The following is a 16,330-nucleotide window of genomic DNA, read 5'->3' as shown; positions in this document are numbered from 1 at the left end:
AATTACTTCCTAAACTCTCTAACGGTAAGGATTAATCAATATGGCTGATGTATTTTGTTCATGGGGAAGAATGAACAGACTGCCCAGCCTGAGTTAGGGCTGGGGAGTCCTAACTGAGGTGTACTGCAGAGAGCATAGGGAGAAATCAGGTGTGGACCTGCCTCTCGTCAGCTGGCACCAAGATTCTAGATTAAAGGGGTTGGCATCTAAGGAGAGAGACTAGTGAGGGCATTCTTAGGACCTGAAGAAATCAAGCAGGGGAAGTGGGGAGGGCATCCCTGAAATTTCAAAGCAGCAAGAGGAGTGCTGTGCCTGATTCAGGAGTTCTGGATGGTAGAAACGTCCAGGACTTCTGATGGGGTGGGGGTGAAGGAAGGGAAGCCCAGACTGCTGCAGAGTCTTAACCATTCTGGATGGAAAATTAGGAAATGCTGAGGGGTGGGCAAAGAACTTTTGTGATAGCAAGGAACTTCATCCGAGGAGCACTAGATGAGGAATAGTGATGGTAAAAGATGATGTCATGACAACAGTTAATGTCATGTTAATGTCATGACAACAGTTTGCAACAGGATGGAATGGGTACCCTCATTAGTGTCATTTTTGTTAAGGTTTCAAGATCCTAACCAGGTATTGTTTTTCAAAATCTGTTAAAAAAATACCGTAGGCAGATTACTGATGAGTTACGTGCAACTATGCTGCCTTTTGTTTCTGCTGAATTAATTAATGCCACTGACAACATGGGCAAGGCATAGAAAATACTTGAGATTTAGTTTTTCATGGCCTTGGTGATCCTGGTGGCCAGTTTCACTTGAGTATTAGATGACTCCGACATTGCTTACTAAAGTAAATATGGGCAGCATTTTTTGCCCAACAACTATAGTTTCTGTTCTCCATTTTGGGGGGAGGAGAGAGGAACCGGTGAGATGATATTTTCATGATGGCAACTTTTCATGAAGGGACTTTTCCTGTTGCTTTTCTTCAGGCATCACTGGCTTCCTGAAAGTCTCCAGCAAGTCTCCAGAAAAGAGGCCAGGAGCAAATCTTTGATGACCCATTAAGACCCCAAGGGCCTTTCCGGAGACCCACCTGGAGTCCCCGTTTCGGGTTACCCTGCACAGAGCTCTGCGCTCCACTCGGCGCCGACGAGCGGCCCGAAGTCAGTGAGCAGATTCCCAGCAGCGAGCGCGGCGGGGCTGGGGACCCCCTGGGGCGGAGGGCGCGCCCTCCCGAGGGGGCCCGGGTGTGCGCGCCCCTCGGGCCGGCAGGCGGGGCGCTCGCCGCGCGGGGCCCCGAGGGCACCCGGCGCCTCAGTCAGGCGAGCGCGCGGCCGACGGCGGGGCCGCGCACGCGGGGCGGGGGCGCCGGGCCGGCGCCGCCCGAGCCATTTCCGGGCGGGGAGGGGCGGGGAGAGTCGGGGAGGGGCGGGGCGGGGCGGCCGGACCCTCAATCTCCGGAGCCGCGGCGGCAGGGGGAGCCCGCGCCCCGCGGCCGGCTGGTCGATCGCGCGGCGAGAGGGAGCAGGACCCGCGACAGCGTGAGCCGGAGGGGAGGCGCGGGGAAGCTGGCTCCGGACAGAGGCGGTGGCGGGGTCCGGGCTGGGGAGGGGGGCTCCGGATCGGGGTGAGGGGGCGTCGGCGGGGAGTCGCCGGCCGGCCTGGACTAGGTAGGGGTCCTCTCGGGGGAGGAGAGGAAGGGGGCTGGGCCGGACGGAGAGGCGGGGCGCCCGAGGCCTGGGGTGGGGTGGGGTGGGCTGGGGGTGGGTGGGGGCGCCGCCTGAGGTGAGCGGAATGAGGGGGGCTCATGAGGGAGGGGGCGCCGGGGCCGAGGTGGGGCCGATGTGGCGCTCCCCTGCGCCGGCTGGGTCGGGGTGGACTTAGCGGCTGGGGTTCGCTGCTCTTTCAGGAGCCAAGAGGGGTTCTGGGGTGGGCGGGACGAGGCCGCGGGCGGGAGCGCGGGGCGGGGAGCCCGGCGGACGCAGGCCCCGGGACCGGGCGGCGCGCGGCCGGGCCGGTGAATGGTCGGGCGGGCTGGGCGGCACCCTGTGTGCACCTGGGGGGTGCTTTGTGGGAAGCTGGGTCCGGATTCGTTTGACCAGCTGTGGGAGGGAAGTGGAGCGGCTGCGGGGTTCCGATTCGCTGGCTCGGATTGCTAGGGGTGGAGTGCGGTATCTGGAGTGAAATCTGAGCTCTCAAAGAGGGAAGGGAACCTTTCTTGAAGGCTCCTGCGACTCTAGGCGGGCCGAGGTGGACTGTTTAAAGCTTTAGAAGTAAACAAACCTGGTTCCCTTTTGCAGAGGGGAGGCTCTGAAAGGAAGACGAGAGGAATATGCCGAGTACGGACCTTCTGATGTTGGTGAGTCTTTTCTAAACGTCCTCTTTGTTAGGAGGCACTTGTTCCTTAAGTTTTATTTTTAGTTCAAAGACTTTTGAGTTCACCTCCGATACTTGCTTTTTCCTAGGTGAGTATTTCTGCCACCTTTTAGTTTAGGTTGAATGATTAGGATGGATACAAAACTAATTAAACATAGGAATATATATTTTATGTATACGAAGAAGCTTCAGAATTCTGCAGTTGATTTTAATCTCTCCGTTTCCGGAGAAAGGGGTTTTGAAACTTGTGTTACGTTTTGTCTTCCTCGACCATACATCAGCTTTTAAGAGTTTGACTCCCAGGTTAGTTATGATTCCCTGGAAGGCAGACATCATGTCTTATTTGTTTAGAGATGAACAAACACGTATTGCAGTGCTCTATATGTAATCAGTGCTTACCAAATGCTTGTTGAATTAAACTAGTTTAAATTTAAGCTCTTGTTGGTTTGAGGAATATGCTTCCTTTGGTAGAGGCTGTTTTTTCCTGTTGGTTTTTCATTGAATAGGGAAAATGTTATTGCCAAATGATTGTTTACCAAATTGATACTTTATTTCCTTGGGACTTCTATGGTTCTACAGAGGGAATTTAATGTGAGAGTTAGGGGGAACCTGTGACTTTCAAATAGCAATATTCAAAAAATTATTTGGGGAGGGTTACATTTTAATAAGTCACTTCTGAGTCTGCTATTCCTTTTTTGCAAAAATATTGCCTTAAAAACAATTCCTTTCTATCTCACTGTCCCAGAGTTGGTGCTGTCACTTGGCAAAAGTGGGAAGTTGGCAAAAGCTAATAGTGAGATTTTCCTGTAACTTGTGCTGACTTCTTGTAGAGATAAAACCTTTAATATCTGCAGGAGGATAAAGAAGAGGGAAAGCCAGGTTGTGATTAGCTCTGGGGGCAGGGAAAAAGATGATTTTAAGGTCATAGTAATACTTGATTTATCTAGATTCCTGATGAAGAGTTTACCTGAAACTCTTGCCTCAAATTTCATGGACTATTAGTAGATAATAATAGCCTCATGTGATTTTAAATTTGTATTACAAGAGCAGTCTGTTACAAAAAATAGAAACTATAAATAAGCAAAAGGAAGTAAACTACTCAGAGATAGCCTCTGTTATCACCTTGGAGGGCTAATGCAGAGTGACTTGAGACAGTTGACAGTTCTCTTTTTCCTCTGACGGATCAGCATTCTTAAGTCAATTAAGATTCCTATGTGTAAGTAGAATAGACCACCTTTCCTAGAGTTGTGCTTATTACTTCTTGGGCCTGTTCATTCCCTTTAGCAGTCTGAGCAGTGACTACTCATATTCAGAATATTAACTCTAGAATATTAACGCTGGAGTATTGATTTGCCACTACCTTTCACTTCCTCTTTTGATAATCTAGTATGTTTAGAGGTCTTGTTTTGATTGTTGGTGTAAGGAATTAAGTTATATAATGATTGGCACTTGTGAATCATCACTCTCTGAGGATACTATACATGTTGCTTAAAAATGACTTGAAAAGGTGTCATTTTCTCCTTGACTGTTAATCAATGAAGAACCATTGACCAGGGCTAGGTATTCAGTGGGGCAGTAAATCAAGTGATTTAGTGTAAATGATCTGAGTTCTAAATGTTTCTCTAGCTACTTTTTATGATGTATAAGACATGTTCTTAGATCTCTAACTGGGAAGAAAGGACCTGGGTAATAAAAAAAATTAACCTTAATTTAGGGCAGCACTTTGTAGAATTTCGACATTATAAAGAATCTTAGAAGTCATATGCGGGCCTCCCCTGGTGGCTCAGGCGGTTGAGCACAGGGCTTTGAAGCTGTCCACAGCCGCTGCAGCACGGGTTTGATCCCGGCTGGCCCGCGAGAATCCCACGTGGTGCGGCAGACCTCTCCTGTCTTGCCCGCTGCTCCCCTCAGCAGTGTATTTCAGTCAGTCTGCCTGTTCTGTTCCCCGCTCTGTCTCTGGTGAATCCTCTCACCCTTCTGCGCATCTGGCCTGTAACACGGTTCTTGTATGCACGAATAAATAAATCTTTAAAAAAAAAAAAAGAAGCCATATATGTAACTTTTTATTATGTGTGAATCTTTTTAGACTATCTGATAAGTGGATATCTAGTCATCCATCCTTTCTGCTGGGAGTATAAGATGGACAAAAGCTAGGAAATATGATATTAGGTGTTGTCAGGAAAAATCTGTCTGAAAGCTAACATTTATTGAGCATATATTACATGGTAGGTACAGAACTACTCTACAGACTCGTTTCATTATTACCAAAAGCCTTTGAAAAATATGTTGGCCTCCTCCTTTTATATGTAAAAATCTAGACTTAAGGAGCCACAGCATTCAAGAGGTGGAGTCACATTTTAGCCACATTTGGTCTGATTTCAAATCCCTTTCTCCTGTTTGCTCTGCCTCTGGACAGAAGGGATGGGATAGCTTTGCCTTCTAGGGGACACTTTGGAAATATGTGTCTTTAGAAAGGGTGTGCTTTCATCTTCTAGTATAATCTTGTCTGCATTGTAATGAAATGTTAAGAATTATATCTATAGGTAGAAAGTTATAATCTTTGAATTTCATTTCATAAAAGTAAAGGGTCATTAATTATAAAATATTGGTTGTAAAAAGAGGACATTGAATTTGATAGGGTAGAAAACCCTGTGGTGTGGGTTTTATGCTGTGATAATAAAGCTTGAAGACCAGCTGGAGTCCACATAAATGACAAGCCTTATATTACGGACCAAGGAGCTTGGGCTGTCTGTCCTCCGTGATTTCTTGCCTTATTTTTGTCCTCATTTGAATAGGGTGGTTTGCTTGCCTTTTTCCATTTGTTCTTATAGAACATGTCATGGCCTGTAATACTTTCCACCTGTGTCTCAGGGAGAATAAAGTGAGCAGGTATACTCATCTACTGAGGATTGAAATGTTTTCAGAGGGAATTCAAGTTAGGCAGTATTTAGCAACCTTTCCCTCCTTTGGCAACCGTTTTTTTAATCCTTGTTCTCCTCTTCCTCCCTACTACCGCGGATGGTGCCGCTTTGCAAATATATAAAAATACTTGCAGATTTTAAGGAAAAGTTATAAAGTTAAACCTACTTGGGTGACTTTTCTTTTTTCCCACCCAGATAGGTGAATTAAGGTTACTGTATGCACCGGGTAATGCCAGATGAGTGCTTTGAATAATTGTTTATCTAGGGTTGGGGTTCTCAACCAAACCACAGGTGATTTTGTCCTCTAAGGATATCTGACAATGTCTTAGAGATACTTTTCATTGTTATACTTGAGAGGTGGAGGTCAGAGATGTGACTAACGATCACTATTATGAATGCCCGCTCCCACAACTAAGAATTATCTTGATAAAATGTCAGAAGCTGGGGTTGAGAAGTCATGGTCTAGGGTTCCCTGACATAGAGATCTGTATCTGGTAGCCCTGGCGCTCATGTGGGTGGGGAAATGAGTCTTTGCATTTAATGGATATTTTGTAGTATTTGTAGTATTTTGCCATAGATCAAGCCCTGCTATTTTGGAATGTGTATTGGAAAGTATACAGAATGATCTTCTGCAGCAGAGTAAAATTCTTAAATGCATTTTTTTTATCTTTTATGCAACATTCTTCTTTTAAAAAAAAAAAAGATTTGTTTTTTTTTTTTTAAGATTTATTTATTTATTAATTTATTTATACAAGCACTGGGTACAGTCAGAAGCGTGAGAGGGTGACAGAATTCACCAGAGCCAGAGCGGGGAGCAGAGCAGGCAGAAGGACTGAAGTACACTGTTGAGGGGAGCAGCGGGTGGCAGGAGAGGTCTGAGCGCCATGTGGGACCCTTCTCCTGTGGCCAGGGAGCAGCCGGGGATTGAACCGGCGCTGCAGAGGCTATGGGCAGCTTCCCAACCCAGCGCTCAACCGCTGCGCCACTAGGGAGGCCCCTGCAACATTCTTCTTGATTTGGAAACAATTAAATCTCCATTTTTGTTTTTTGAATTCAAAAATAGAATTTTATCTTTGACCCTTGACTCTTTTGCAGGGCTATTTTCCTTCAGAATCTTAAGTGGGATTTTAGCAGTAAACTGAAAGGTAGACACTAAGCTCAGTTCTTTTATTTGAATCTGGTATCTTATTTGCAGGATTGTCTAGAAGAAGGTAAAGTCATTCATTGAAATACTCAGATTGTTGACAATCTGATGGGCATTGTAAGATGAGCACTGTATTTAGCATTGTTCCAATCTTACACATGAAGCAGAGCTATAATAAGTATGATAACTTCTCCAGCCTTTGGTCTGAAGGAAAGGGGAGTTATAAATAGATAAATCCCAAATCCCAGTATTTGGCTTGGCTTTACAAAATTCTGTGTGTCAGGAAATTTTAGTAACATTTACTTTCTTAATTGGACTTTGCCCAGTCTAATATTACATACAGTTTGTACACATTGGTAGCGGAATTGGGAATCAGCCAGGGATTAAAAATTTTCCACAGGGAATTGGTTTATAGTGAATGAGGTCCCCATGTATAAACATACAGAAGCCAATTATGGAGAGAAAAACTATGCTGTGGAGAAGGGGAGACAGGAGCTTTCTGGGAAGATGGAATAGTGCAAGCAGAGAGTAGTTTGTTGGCGAAATCAGTTATCTCCTGCCACACTACAATCGTGCTGATTGAGGAGGTGAAGGGGCCTATTTATAAATGCTGGGCAGTGTTAAGGGAGACCAATACGGCTTGGTGACACACCATTATCACTTTTAAGGGGCAAGAAAGGGAATAGTTTTGGGACCTTGAGAGAGCTTAGATGCAGGAGAGGATAAAACCTGCATTCACTGTCAACTATTGGCCTAGCAGAAGAGGAGAATCAGGGGAATAAATACCTGAAACTTTCTTTTCCCATCCATTGATCTTCTGTGGGTGCCTCTCATTGATTAAGCTAATCAGAAACCAGAGGAGAAGGGAGCCTGGGTATTGTAGTGCGTAGAGTGAAGCTGTGAGGCCCCTTTGAGCGTGGAGTAGAAGATCTGGAGGAGTAAAGGACCAGCATGTCCAGGTCCAGTTAGATTTGAATGCACGAGTGAGAAGATAGTGTTTGAGCAGTCTTGAAGTGCGGGTAGAACATGGAATGTTAAAGAAAAGGAATGTTCTCACTGATAACAGGATTTCAGAGCAAAGTGTTCCCACAGCTTTGGCAAGCCCAGAGCTTCTTGGTTCCAACAGTAGCCTTAGAATCTTAATTGCCTGAAGGGCCTTTAGAAATCCTGCAGTCCAGCTTCCCTTGCTGTGTAGTCATCCCTTCTGCAATGCCCTGCCAAGAGTGGGAGCAGAATCCTTCGTGGGGAGTTCTTTGCATTGTTGGATAGCTTTAATTGTTAGAAAGTTTTTCATTTGTCCAAGTCACTGTAGTCACAGGATTAGGTTTGGCTGTTTTTAGCAGAGAAATTTAAAGAAGCAGAAACTTTTAATAGACAGAAACTTCTAAAAGATAGAAGTTCCTGCTGGCATGGCCATTCCTTAGGTCTTTGAGGACATTCCCACCACTTGCAGTTATGTTCCTTGTTGATCCAGGGTGGCTGCGCAAGCTTGAGCTGTCAGGTTCCTGTTTCAGTCGGAAGAAGAAGGGAGTAGAAGGGCTTGCACTCATCCTAATTAAGTATGTTTTGTGTGACATAAAGAAGAGTATATAGGCACATATACATTTTAAAGAATAATAATAAACAATCATATCTAATCTGTTACAGGGCAGGGAGAGGGGCACCCCAGACCCCGCAAACCTGCCTGCTCTAAATAGGTTCTGCCATCCACTGCATTAACACAAAACATATGAGACTTTAATGGGAAGGAACTTTAATACGATTAGGAAGCAATATAGGAAAGGCAAAGAATAGAGTTTCTAAATCAAGCACCCAAAGTTACCCGGCTCCTCATGGGTAAAAGTCCACCCAAGCAGGATTGGCCCAGAACAAGGCCCCAAAGCCTGCCACAAGTCTAAAGCATCTTCCATTGGGGGCCCACGGAAAAGGATCAGAAGCAACCAGACAAGTCTGGAAGGAAAAGAGCAAAATCAAAATCAAGACAAAAACCACCATTGTCACCTCCCCACGGGTCTCTCACCCACATCTGTGTCACCCAGTCCACGACCAAAAGGCAAGTGTAGTTTCTTCATGTGTCTCTCTGCTCCATGTGCCTCCTCCAGGTCTTCTTCTGGCTCTCCATCCTGCTTCCTTCCTTCCTCAGTTGTAACACCCTGGTTAAGAAATAAAATATTCACCACCATCCTCATGTGCCCCATTCTTGTTACATCTTCTTTCCTTCCCTCTAGATATAACCACTTTTGTGACTTTTTGAATTTTTGCCTCACTATTTAAAAAAACAAACTCGTTCACCACCTATTATGCATCCCTGAGTTTAGTTTACTTTTTATATTGATGTAAGTGTATATCTGCATATGTGCGTATATATTTTATATACACACATATAATTTTCCTGTGTTCAATATTTGTGAGATTCATCTGTCTTGTTGCATGTAGTTTATTTAGTTCATTTATTTTCGTTGCTGTATAATTCATTGTATGGCTGAATCAGAATTTATCCATTCCGAGGAGGATTGACATTTTGGTTATTTCCAATTTGGGCATCATTTTAAACATTGTCATTATGATCTTTCTTGTTTATAACAACAGCTCACAAATGAAAGAGTTTTTCTGGAATTTATTCCTGGGAGTGAAATTTCTAGATGGTAAAGGGTATATATCTCCTTAACTTTCCAGATAACTGCAAACTTTTCTAAAGAGATTGATATGGTTTATATGTTTGGCAACATTCAGAGGAATTTTTGTTCCTACACAGCTTAACGAATTGATATTTATAAGGCTTTTTAGTTTTGCCAGTCTGGTAGGCATGTAAATCTAACTGTTTTCCATATGCATTTCCTTGGTTACTGATGAGGTGATATCCTTTCAGCTACTTGGATTTCTTGTTTTGTGGGTCTCTCTTCAACTCTTATGCCTTATCAATTATTTAACTATTTCTCCTTATAGTTCTAAGGGGTGTTTTTATTTATATATTTGAGATTTTGTTAGTAGGTACATACAAATATAAAGTTGTTACATCTTACTAGTAAGTTGAGCTTTTTGTGTAATATTTTTTGACTTAATTATGATACAGCTCTGTGAGCTTTTTGTCATGAAATAGGCAAACTTCAGTGTTTGGTGACTGAATAATTTGCCTGTTGTACAGGTATAAACTGCATGCAGTCTTCCATTGGACTCACTATGTCTTATCCTATAAAATGCATAAATCAATCAATTAAATAAAAACATAGTATTTTTTGTTTTGAGGGATAACTTACATACAGCAAAGGGCACAAAATTTACTGTATGTGTCATTTGATATTTGCATGTGGATACTCTGTACTCACTATCCAGATCAAGATATGAAAAATACCCAGCATCCTGCCAGGCTCCTCGCATCCCTTTCTGTTGACATCTGTGCAAGGTTGTCATTCTTCTCACTATAGTTTAGTTTTGCTGGTTTTTGAACTCTATGTAAATGAAAACATACAGAATATTTTCTTTTGTCAGTTAGTGTCCTTTTTTGCTCAGCATTTTGTTTTTGAGATTCACCCATGTGTTATGCAGCAAAAGTTTTTAAAAGTATTGCTGTGTAGTTTTGCATTGTGTAAATACATAGCAATTTATTCATTCTACAGTTGCTGAACATTTCTGTTTCTCCTGTTTGGCTAGTATGAACCACATTTCTACATTCTTGTATCTTTATAAATATAAATAGAATTGCTGGGTCATGAGGTGTATTGTCAAACAGGTTTCCAAGGTGATTGTGCCAATTTGCACTTTCATCTATGCTTCTTAATATATAACTTGTTTATTATTTAACTTAAGACAAAAAAATCTTTGATTTCTGCTATCAGCACATTAGACATTGGAGAGATCATTGAGAACTTTTTCCAGGGTAGTGGAGACACTGTGAAGATGTAAAATGCCCTTCCTTTTTTGTCATTTCCCTAGAAAATGTATATCCCTTGCTGTGGTCTTGCTTTTTTTTTTTTTTTTAAGGTTTATTTTTATTATTTATTTATACAAGTACTGGGTACAGTCAGAAGCACGGGAGGGTGAGAGAATTCACCAGAGCCAGAGCGGGGAGCAGAGCAGGCAGAAGGACCGAAGTACACTGCTGAGGGGAGCAGCGGGCGGCAGGAGAGGTCTGCGCGCCGTGTGGGACCCTCACCTGGTGGCCGGGGATCAAACCTGCGCTGCAGAGGCTGTGGGCAGCTTCGCAACCCAGCGCTCAACTGCTGAGTCACCGGGGAGGCCCCCTGGTCTTGCTTATATAGACAATAAATATTAATAAACATTTGATGGAAGCAAAGAAACCTTAGTTCTTTGAGTCCTAAAAGGGCTCTGTTAAGAGCAAAGTTTGAGAGTTGTGAAACATCGTTCGTAGCAGTTAATTCCAGGACTGAAATCTTAATCCTCTGGAACTCTTTGGAACCTGAGTAGTTGTTGTGATGTATTTACACTTTGCACTCAATATTGAGTAAACCTTGTTTTCTGGAGGTTTTTTCCTGAAACCATTTAAAAGCCCTCATTTGAAATGTGTTTTGGCAGGTGGGTCTAAAAAAGAATACATCTATCTGTGTTGAGCTGAGTCTTTGAAGTAATTGAGGCAAATATAAAATTTATTTTCTAACTCTATGATGATATTACCCAGCCCTTTTTGATAAACTTAAGATTTAAAATGCTTTCCCAAGAGTCATGACTGCAGCAGTCAATAGCATGCTATCTGGTAGCTGATTTAACATCAACAGGTAGCTGATTTAGTCTTCTGTAGGCGGCTAAGGGGCCACTTGCAACCTTCTGATTGAATCAGTAGATAACTGAAGGCTAAGAGTTGGCTTAACAGTTGCACAAAACTGAGGGGCAGCTCCTGATCATCATGTATTTTGTTACTATCATCTGTAAGAAAATACAACACACGCATGGGACTCAAACCACTTAATCCTCTCCTAGCTCCCCCTTGGTGACCTTAGTTACTTTCCCTTGCTCTTTCCTGAAGAGACAAGGAAAACATCAGATTCATGTAACATTTAGTAAGTGTATGTTATCTACAGTCATTTTCATATTACCTTATAGTTAGGTGAGTGGTTAGTATTCCTCTTTTTTTCTTGTGAACTTTTGGTTGAATTCTAACAATAGTAACTTTTTGCAGATGGGTAAAATCCAATTACATGGAGGGTTCAGTATGTGGCAAAGGATGCACAGCTTCTAAGTGAAATCTAAAATTAAAATACATGCCTTTGCTTACTGGTTCAGACTTTCGAGGACAACATAGCTACCTGTAGAACAGCCGTGACATGACTATGAAAGTTCACAGGCATGGTGGTGAGGCGTCAGTTCAGGACAGTGCTCAGAGGTGACTGTTTGCAGATATCCTGCTTTAGTGGCTGGAGTTCGTGTTCAGGAATTACCAAAGGAAAAATGATGTTTTAAAAATGTTTTAAATCATCATGTTAAAAGTTAGTGATTCTGTTTGTAGACTCTTCAAAACTATATCTTTAGATAGTAATGACATTCTTGGTCTAATCGACACATAAGTGCTCTACAGATTTCTAAGTTATTTTTAGATATTTATGGTTGGGTTTTTTTTTTTTGTGTGTGTGTGTGTGTGTGTGTGTGTGTGTGTGTGTGTGTCGAAAGCTTTATTCTTTATTTTGGAATAGCAAAGCTCCTGCTGTCTTTTGCCCATTTGGAAACTCTTTTCAGACACAGATTTTTATTTTTATCTTTTTTATTTTTTATATTTTTAACAAGTTTGTGAAATTAAAAGAATCTTTGGTGGTTGGTCTCAGCTGAGAGAATATTTGGTAAACATCAGTGGGATTGCTGGATCATAGTGCTTTTTTTTTTTTTTTTTAAGGCAAACGATTCTGTGGTTTTCAGTATATTCACAGGATTTGTGCAGCCATCATCACTATTAAATTTAGAACTTACTCAGGAAAAATTCCATACTTATTAGTAGTCTCTTCCTTCTGTCATCCTAGTCCCCTAGCTCTAGGCAAGCATAAAACTGCTTTTTGTCTGTATATTTCCTTATTCAAAACATTTCATGAAAATTTAATCATATATGGTCTTCTGTAATTGACTTTATTTTTTACTTAGAGTCAGATTTTCAAGTCTCCTGTCACAGCTTATGTTAGAATTTCATTCTTGTTTATTACAGCCATAAAGCTTTTCTTGGAAAATTTAAGTAGTGGAGACATCCAATAGTGTTTCTGTTTTCTTTTCACCTACAGGGTGCACTGTCATTTGGGGCTTACTTTACATATGATAGAACCATTTGTAATATATATTTTATATATTTTTAAATTTTTTTACATCAGTGTTCATTTTTAAACAATTATTTGCTTCCCCCACCCCCTTAGGTGTAGTCCCCATGGAATTTCCTTCCCAAGGCACCCATGCACCATCACCTCAGTCCCCTGTGCTCCTCCCTCCTTCCCTCCCTCCTTTTGATTCCTCTCCTTCCTCCTCCTCCCCTGCAGTATGTCTCTGATTTATAATTGCTCTTTTTTATTTTGTTGTATTTTGTACTGTTATTATTTTTTTCCCTTGATGTCTTATTTGGTTCCCCTATATTCCTGCTATAAGTGAAACCATCTGATATTTTTCTTTTTCCTTCTGGCTTATTTCACTGAGCATAATTCCTTCTAGTTCCATCCATGTTGCTGCAAATGGCATGAGTTTATCTTTTTTGATTGCTGAATAATACTCCATTGTGTATATATGCCACATCTTCTTGATAGAATCATTTGTCGTACTAAGGTTACTTCTGTGATTTGCTTCACAGAAGGGCTTACTAGCCTGGGGAATATAAACCCCAGTGACTGGCCCTCAGAATGTTCTGATCCTTTGGTAATTAATTGTGAAATTTTGTGTTTACAAATATTTTTTTGATGAGGGAATTTGGGGAACTGAGAACATTTACCTTTTTTCTAATTGAGTTTTTTTGAGATATAATTGATATTCAGCACCATATAAGTTTAAAGTGTAGGGGTAGGAGAAAGAAAGGAAAAATGTCTTTTTCCTTGTGACAAGAACATTTAGAACTACTCTTTTATTTGACTTTCAATATGCCATATAACAATGTTGACAATAGTCACCCTCCATAGCACTTATCTGTCTTAGAGCTAGAAGTTTGTACCTTTTTGACCACCTTATCCAATCCTCCCCCAACCCCATAGCACAAATCTGATCTCTTTCTATGAGTAGATTTAGCTTTTGTTAAAAGATAATTAAAAAAAAATTATGACACTCATACAGATATAAAATGAGTACATACTGAAGACTATATTTTACTCATAACAAAGAAACCAGGCAGAGTTATTTATAACTGGTTCAAAGGAGAAGTCCAAAGGATAGGTAGACACAATTATACATCAGGAATATTAAAATGATTATTCAGCTGGAGGCCAGACTAGTTTCCTCCATAGTGGAGAGGGAAGTCATTTTGAATATGCAGTTTTCATGTTTGTAGATGAAGATTAGTTTGCAGCTGCTGCCAATTATCTACAACTTTTAGAGTTGTCATATTACTTCCATATAATCAGTATCAGATAACGCAGAAGGGTGTCCTAGACAATGTATGACATTGCATTGGAAGCACGCGGTTTCTCCTGTACTTTGAACAAAGTCTAAAACTCTTCCAAAGTTAACCTTAAGTGTAGAGTCTTCAGTTTTTAAAAGTAGCTCCTTTGTGGTGATGAGACTCAACAAAAACAAAGTAGATAATCCAGTCAAAAAATGGGTAGAAGAGCTAAAAAGAAACTTCTCCAAAGAGGAAATGCAAATGGCCAACAGGCATATGAAAAAATGTTCAACATCACTTGAAATCAGGGAAATGCAAATCAAAACTATGAGATACCATCTTACACGAGTGAGAATGGCACATATTAAAAAAACTAGCAACAACAAATGTTGGTGAGGATGTGTAGAAAAAGGAATTCTCCTGCACTAGTCCAACCACTATGGAAAGCTGTGTGGAGATTCCTCAACCTGCTAAAGATGGAGATTCCATATGATCCAGCAATTACACTCCTACGTATTTACCCAAAGGACACAGAACCATTAATTCAGAAGGGCACCAGCACCCCTGTGTTTATAGCAGCACTATTTAGAATAGCTAAGCTAGGGAAACAACCCAAATGCCCAAAAGAAGATGACTGAATCAGGAAGATGTGGTACATATACACAATGGAATATTACTCAGCAATCAAAAAAGATAAAGTCATGCAATTTGCAGCAACATGGATGGAGCTGGAAGGGATCATGCTCAACAAAATAAGCCAGAAAGAAAAAGAAAAATACCACATGGTCTCACCCATAGCAGGAATTTAGAAAACCTAAATAAGGGGCCAGGGAAAAGACTAATTATAATAAAGTAAAAGTCAAAATTAACAAGCAACTATAAACCAGAGACACACTACGTGAGGGGGCGGAGGGAGTAGGATCAAAACAGGGGGGGGGTGGAGATTGTATGGGGTCTATAACCAAGATGAAATGCATACATTGCATTGTGCAAAAATGAAAAATGATGTAAAAAATGTGTAGAATAAAAAAAAAAAAACCATGTAGCTCCTTTGCGACTAGCTTTGAAGGCAGGTTTTCCAGAGGGTAGGTCTCTGGCTTATTCTTTTGAACAGGATTATATATTAGAATCTCCAAAGAAGAAAGCCTTTGCAAGTTAGGTTACACTTCTTGGCATGTATTCAGTATTCCTCATTTCTAACAGCAACATGGTTATTGAAGAGAGCGGATTTCGATAAATAGTTATAATTTGGTAAGTCTAGGTGTCACAAAGGTAGATAAAATCCTATTAGTAAAATAGGCTCAGATGACTTCTGCTCAATTATGATATTATGCTCTGGGAAATGAGGACTTCTTTATGTGGGAAGAATTTGGAATTATATCTAGACCTTGCTAGTTATCCAAAGAATTCTCATTTCTGGTCTTCAGAGGATCGTGAATTTCTTTTTGTACCTTGAAAGGTAACCTCTGTCCATATGCACTCTAAGTCATTTAGCTTCTTGTTATAAGAGACTCTGGGCATTTGTAGCAAATTCGGCAGCGTACATGTTCAACTTTGCATAGCACTTTCCCCCCACATTGTACCTACTGACTTAGACTGAGGATGTATTGATATTTAACAACAAAATCCATAGTCATTCTTACCTCTGCATCCCTCATCCTGTTCACCTGCATATTGGACTTAGTTTTATGCATTTTAGTCTTCTCAATTATTTTAAATTCCCTGCAATACATTTCTTGATGTGTTTCAGAAGAGAGGTTCCCAGAATCATTAGCTGACACATCAGTCTCCGTTGTCATTTAGTACCTGTTTTCATTCAATACCGTGTTCTGACCACGAGTAAATAAATACAATATTTAAAATTGACTATAAAATACAATATTTAAAAAGGCTACTTCACCGACTATTTGGCAGTGTGTTAGGGCAGTCAGCTTTTAAAACGAGCTCAGAAGCTTTGATTTTTCTTGAGTGCACTCCTGATGATTTGAGAACTTGGCCTGTTTGTCTTCTTTTTGAGGCCCAATTTGTATCTCAGTGATAGTGAAGTGCTTTGCCTAAATACTCCAGTGCTAAGTATAGAGCAGTTCAGCAGACTTCTCAGTGCTTGTGAACTGTACTGAGCATGTATAGCTGACTGTTAAAGCCTGACCAGGAGGGGAAAATATGGACCATTACACTTTTTGAAGAGAACTTCTCAGATACTGGGGTCTTGTGATTTACGTAGTGGAATTTTGGAGGAAGTTTATGGTTTGTTCTTTACCTCCTAAGAAATGATGATTCAGTCCCTTTAACATTAATGGCTGTTAGGTTTGTTGCTCAATTCTTTTTTTTTTTTTTTTTTTTTTTTTTGTATAGAGGCATGCTTTATTTATTTGTTTGCTGGTCT

At 41.2% G+C, this 16,330-nt stretch overlaps 1 protein-coding gene across 1 annotated transcript in view; it reads left to right on the top strand.

Moving 5' to 3' along the window:
- Positions 1 to 2,325: 2,325 nt before the first annotated feature.
- SGPL1 (sphingosine-1-phosphate lyase 1) overlaps positions 2,326 to 16,330 on the top strand; it is a gene marked incomplete at both ends in the record, with an annotated part of 52,061 nt that continues 38,056 nt past the window's right edge. Inside the window, one exon of the mRNA XM_084244824.1 lies at positions 2,326 to 2,352. Coding sequence (XP_084100950.1) covers positions 2,326 to 2,352 — 27 coding nt within the window. The remainder of the gene's footprint in view (positions 2,353 to 16,330) is intronic.

The sequence above is a fragment of the Talpa europaea genome, assembly GCF_964194135.1.
Source record: "Talpa europaea genome assembly, chromosome: 10".
Taxonomy (NCBI): domain Eukaryota; kingdom Metazoa; phylum Chordata; class Mammalia; order Eulipotyphla; family Talpidae; genus Talpa; species Talpa europaea.
Note: the sequence above shows the minus strand (reverse complement) of the source record. Positions and strands in the feature narration are given on the sequence as shown.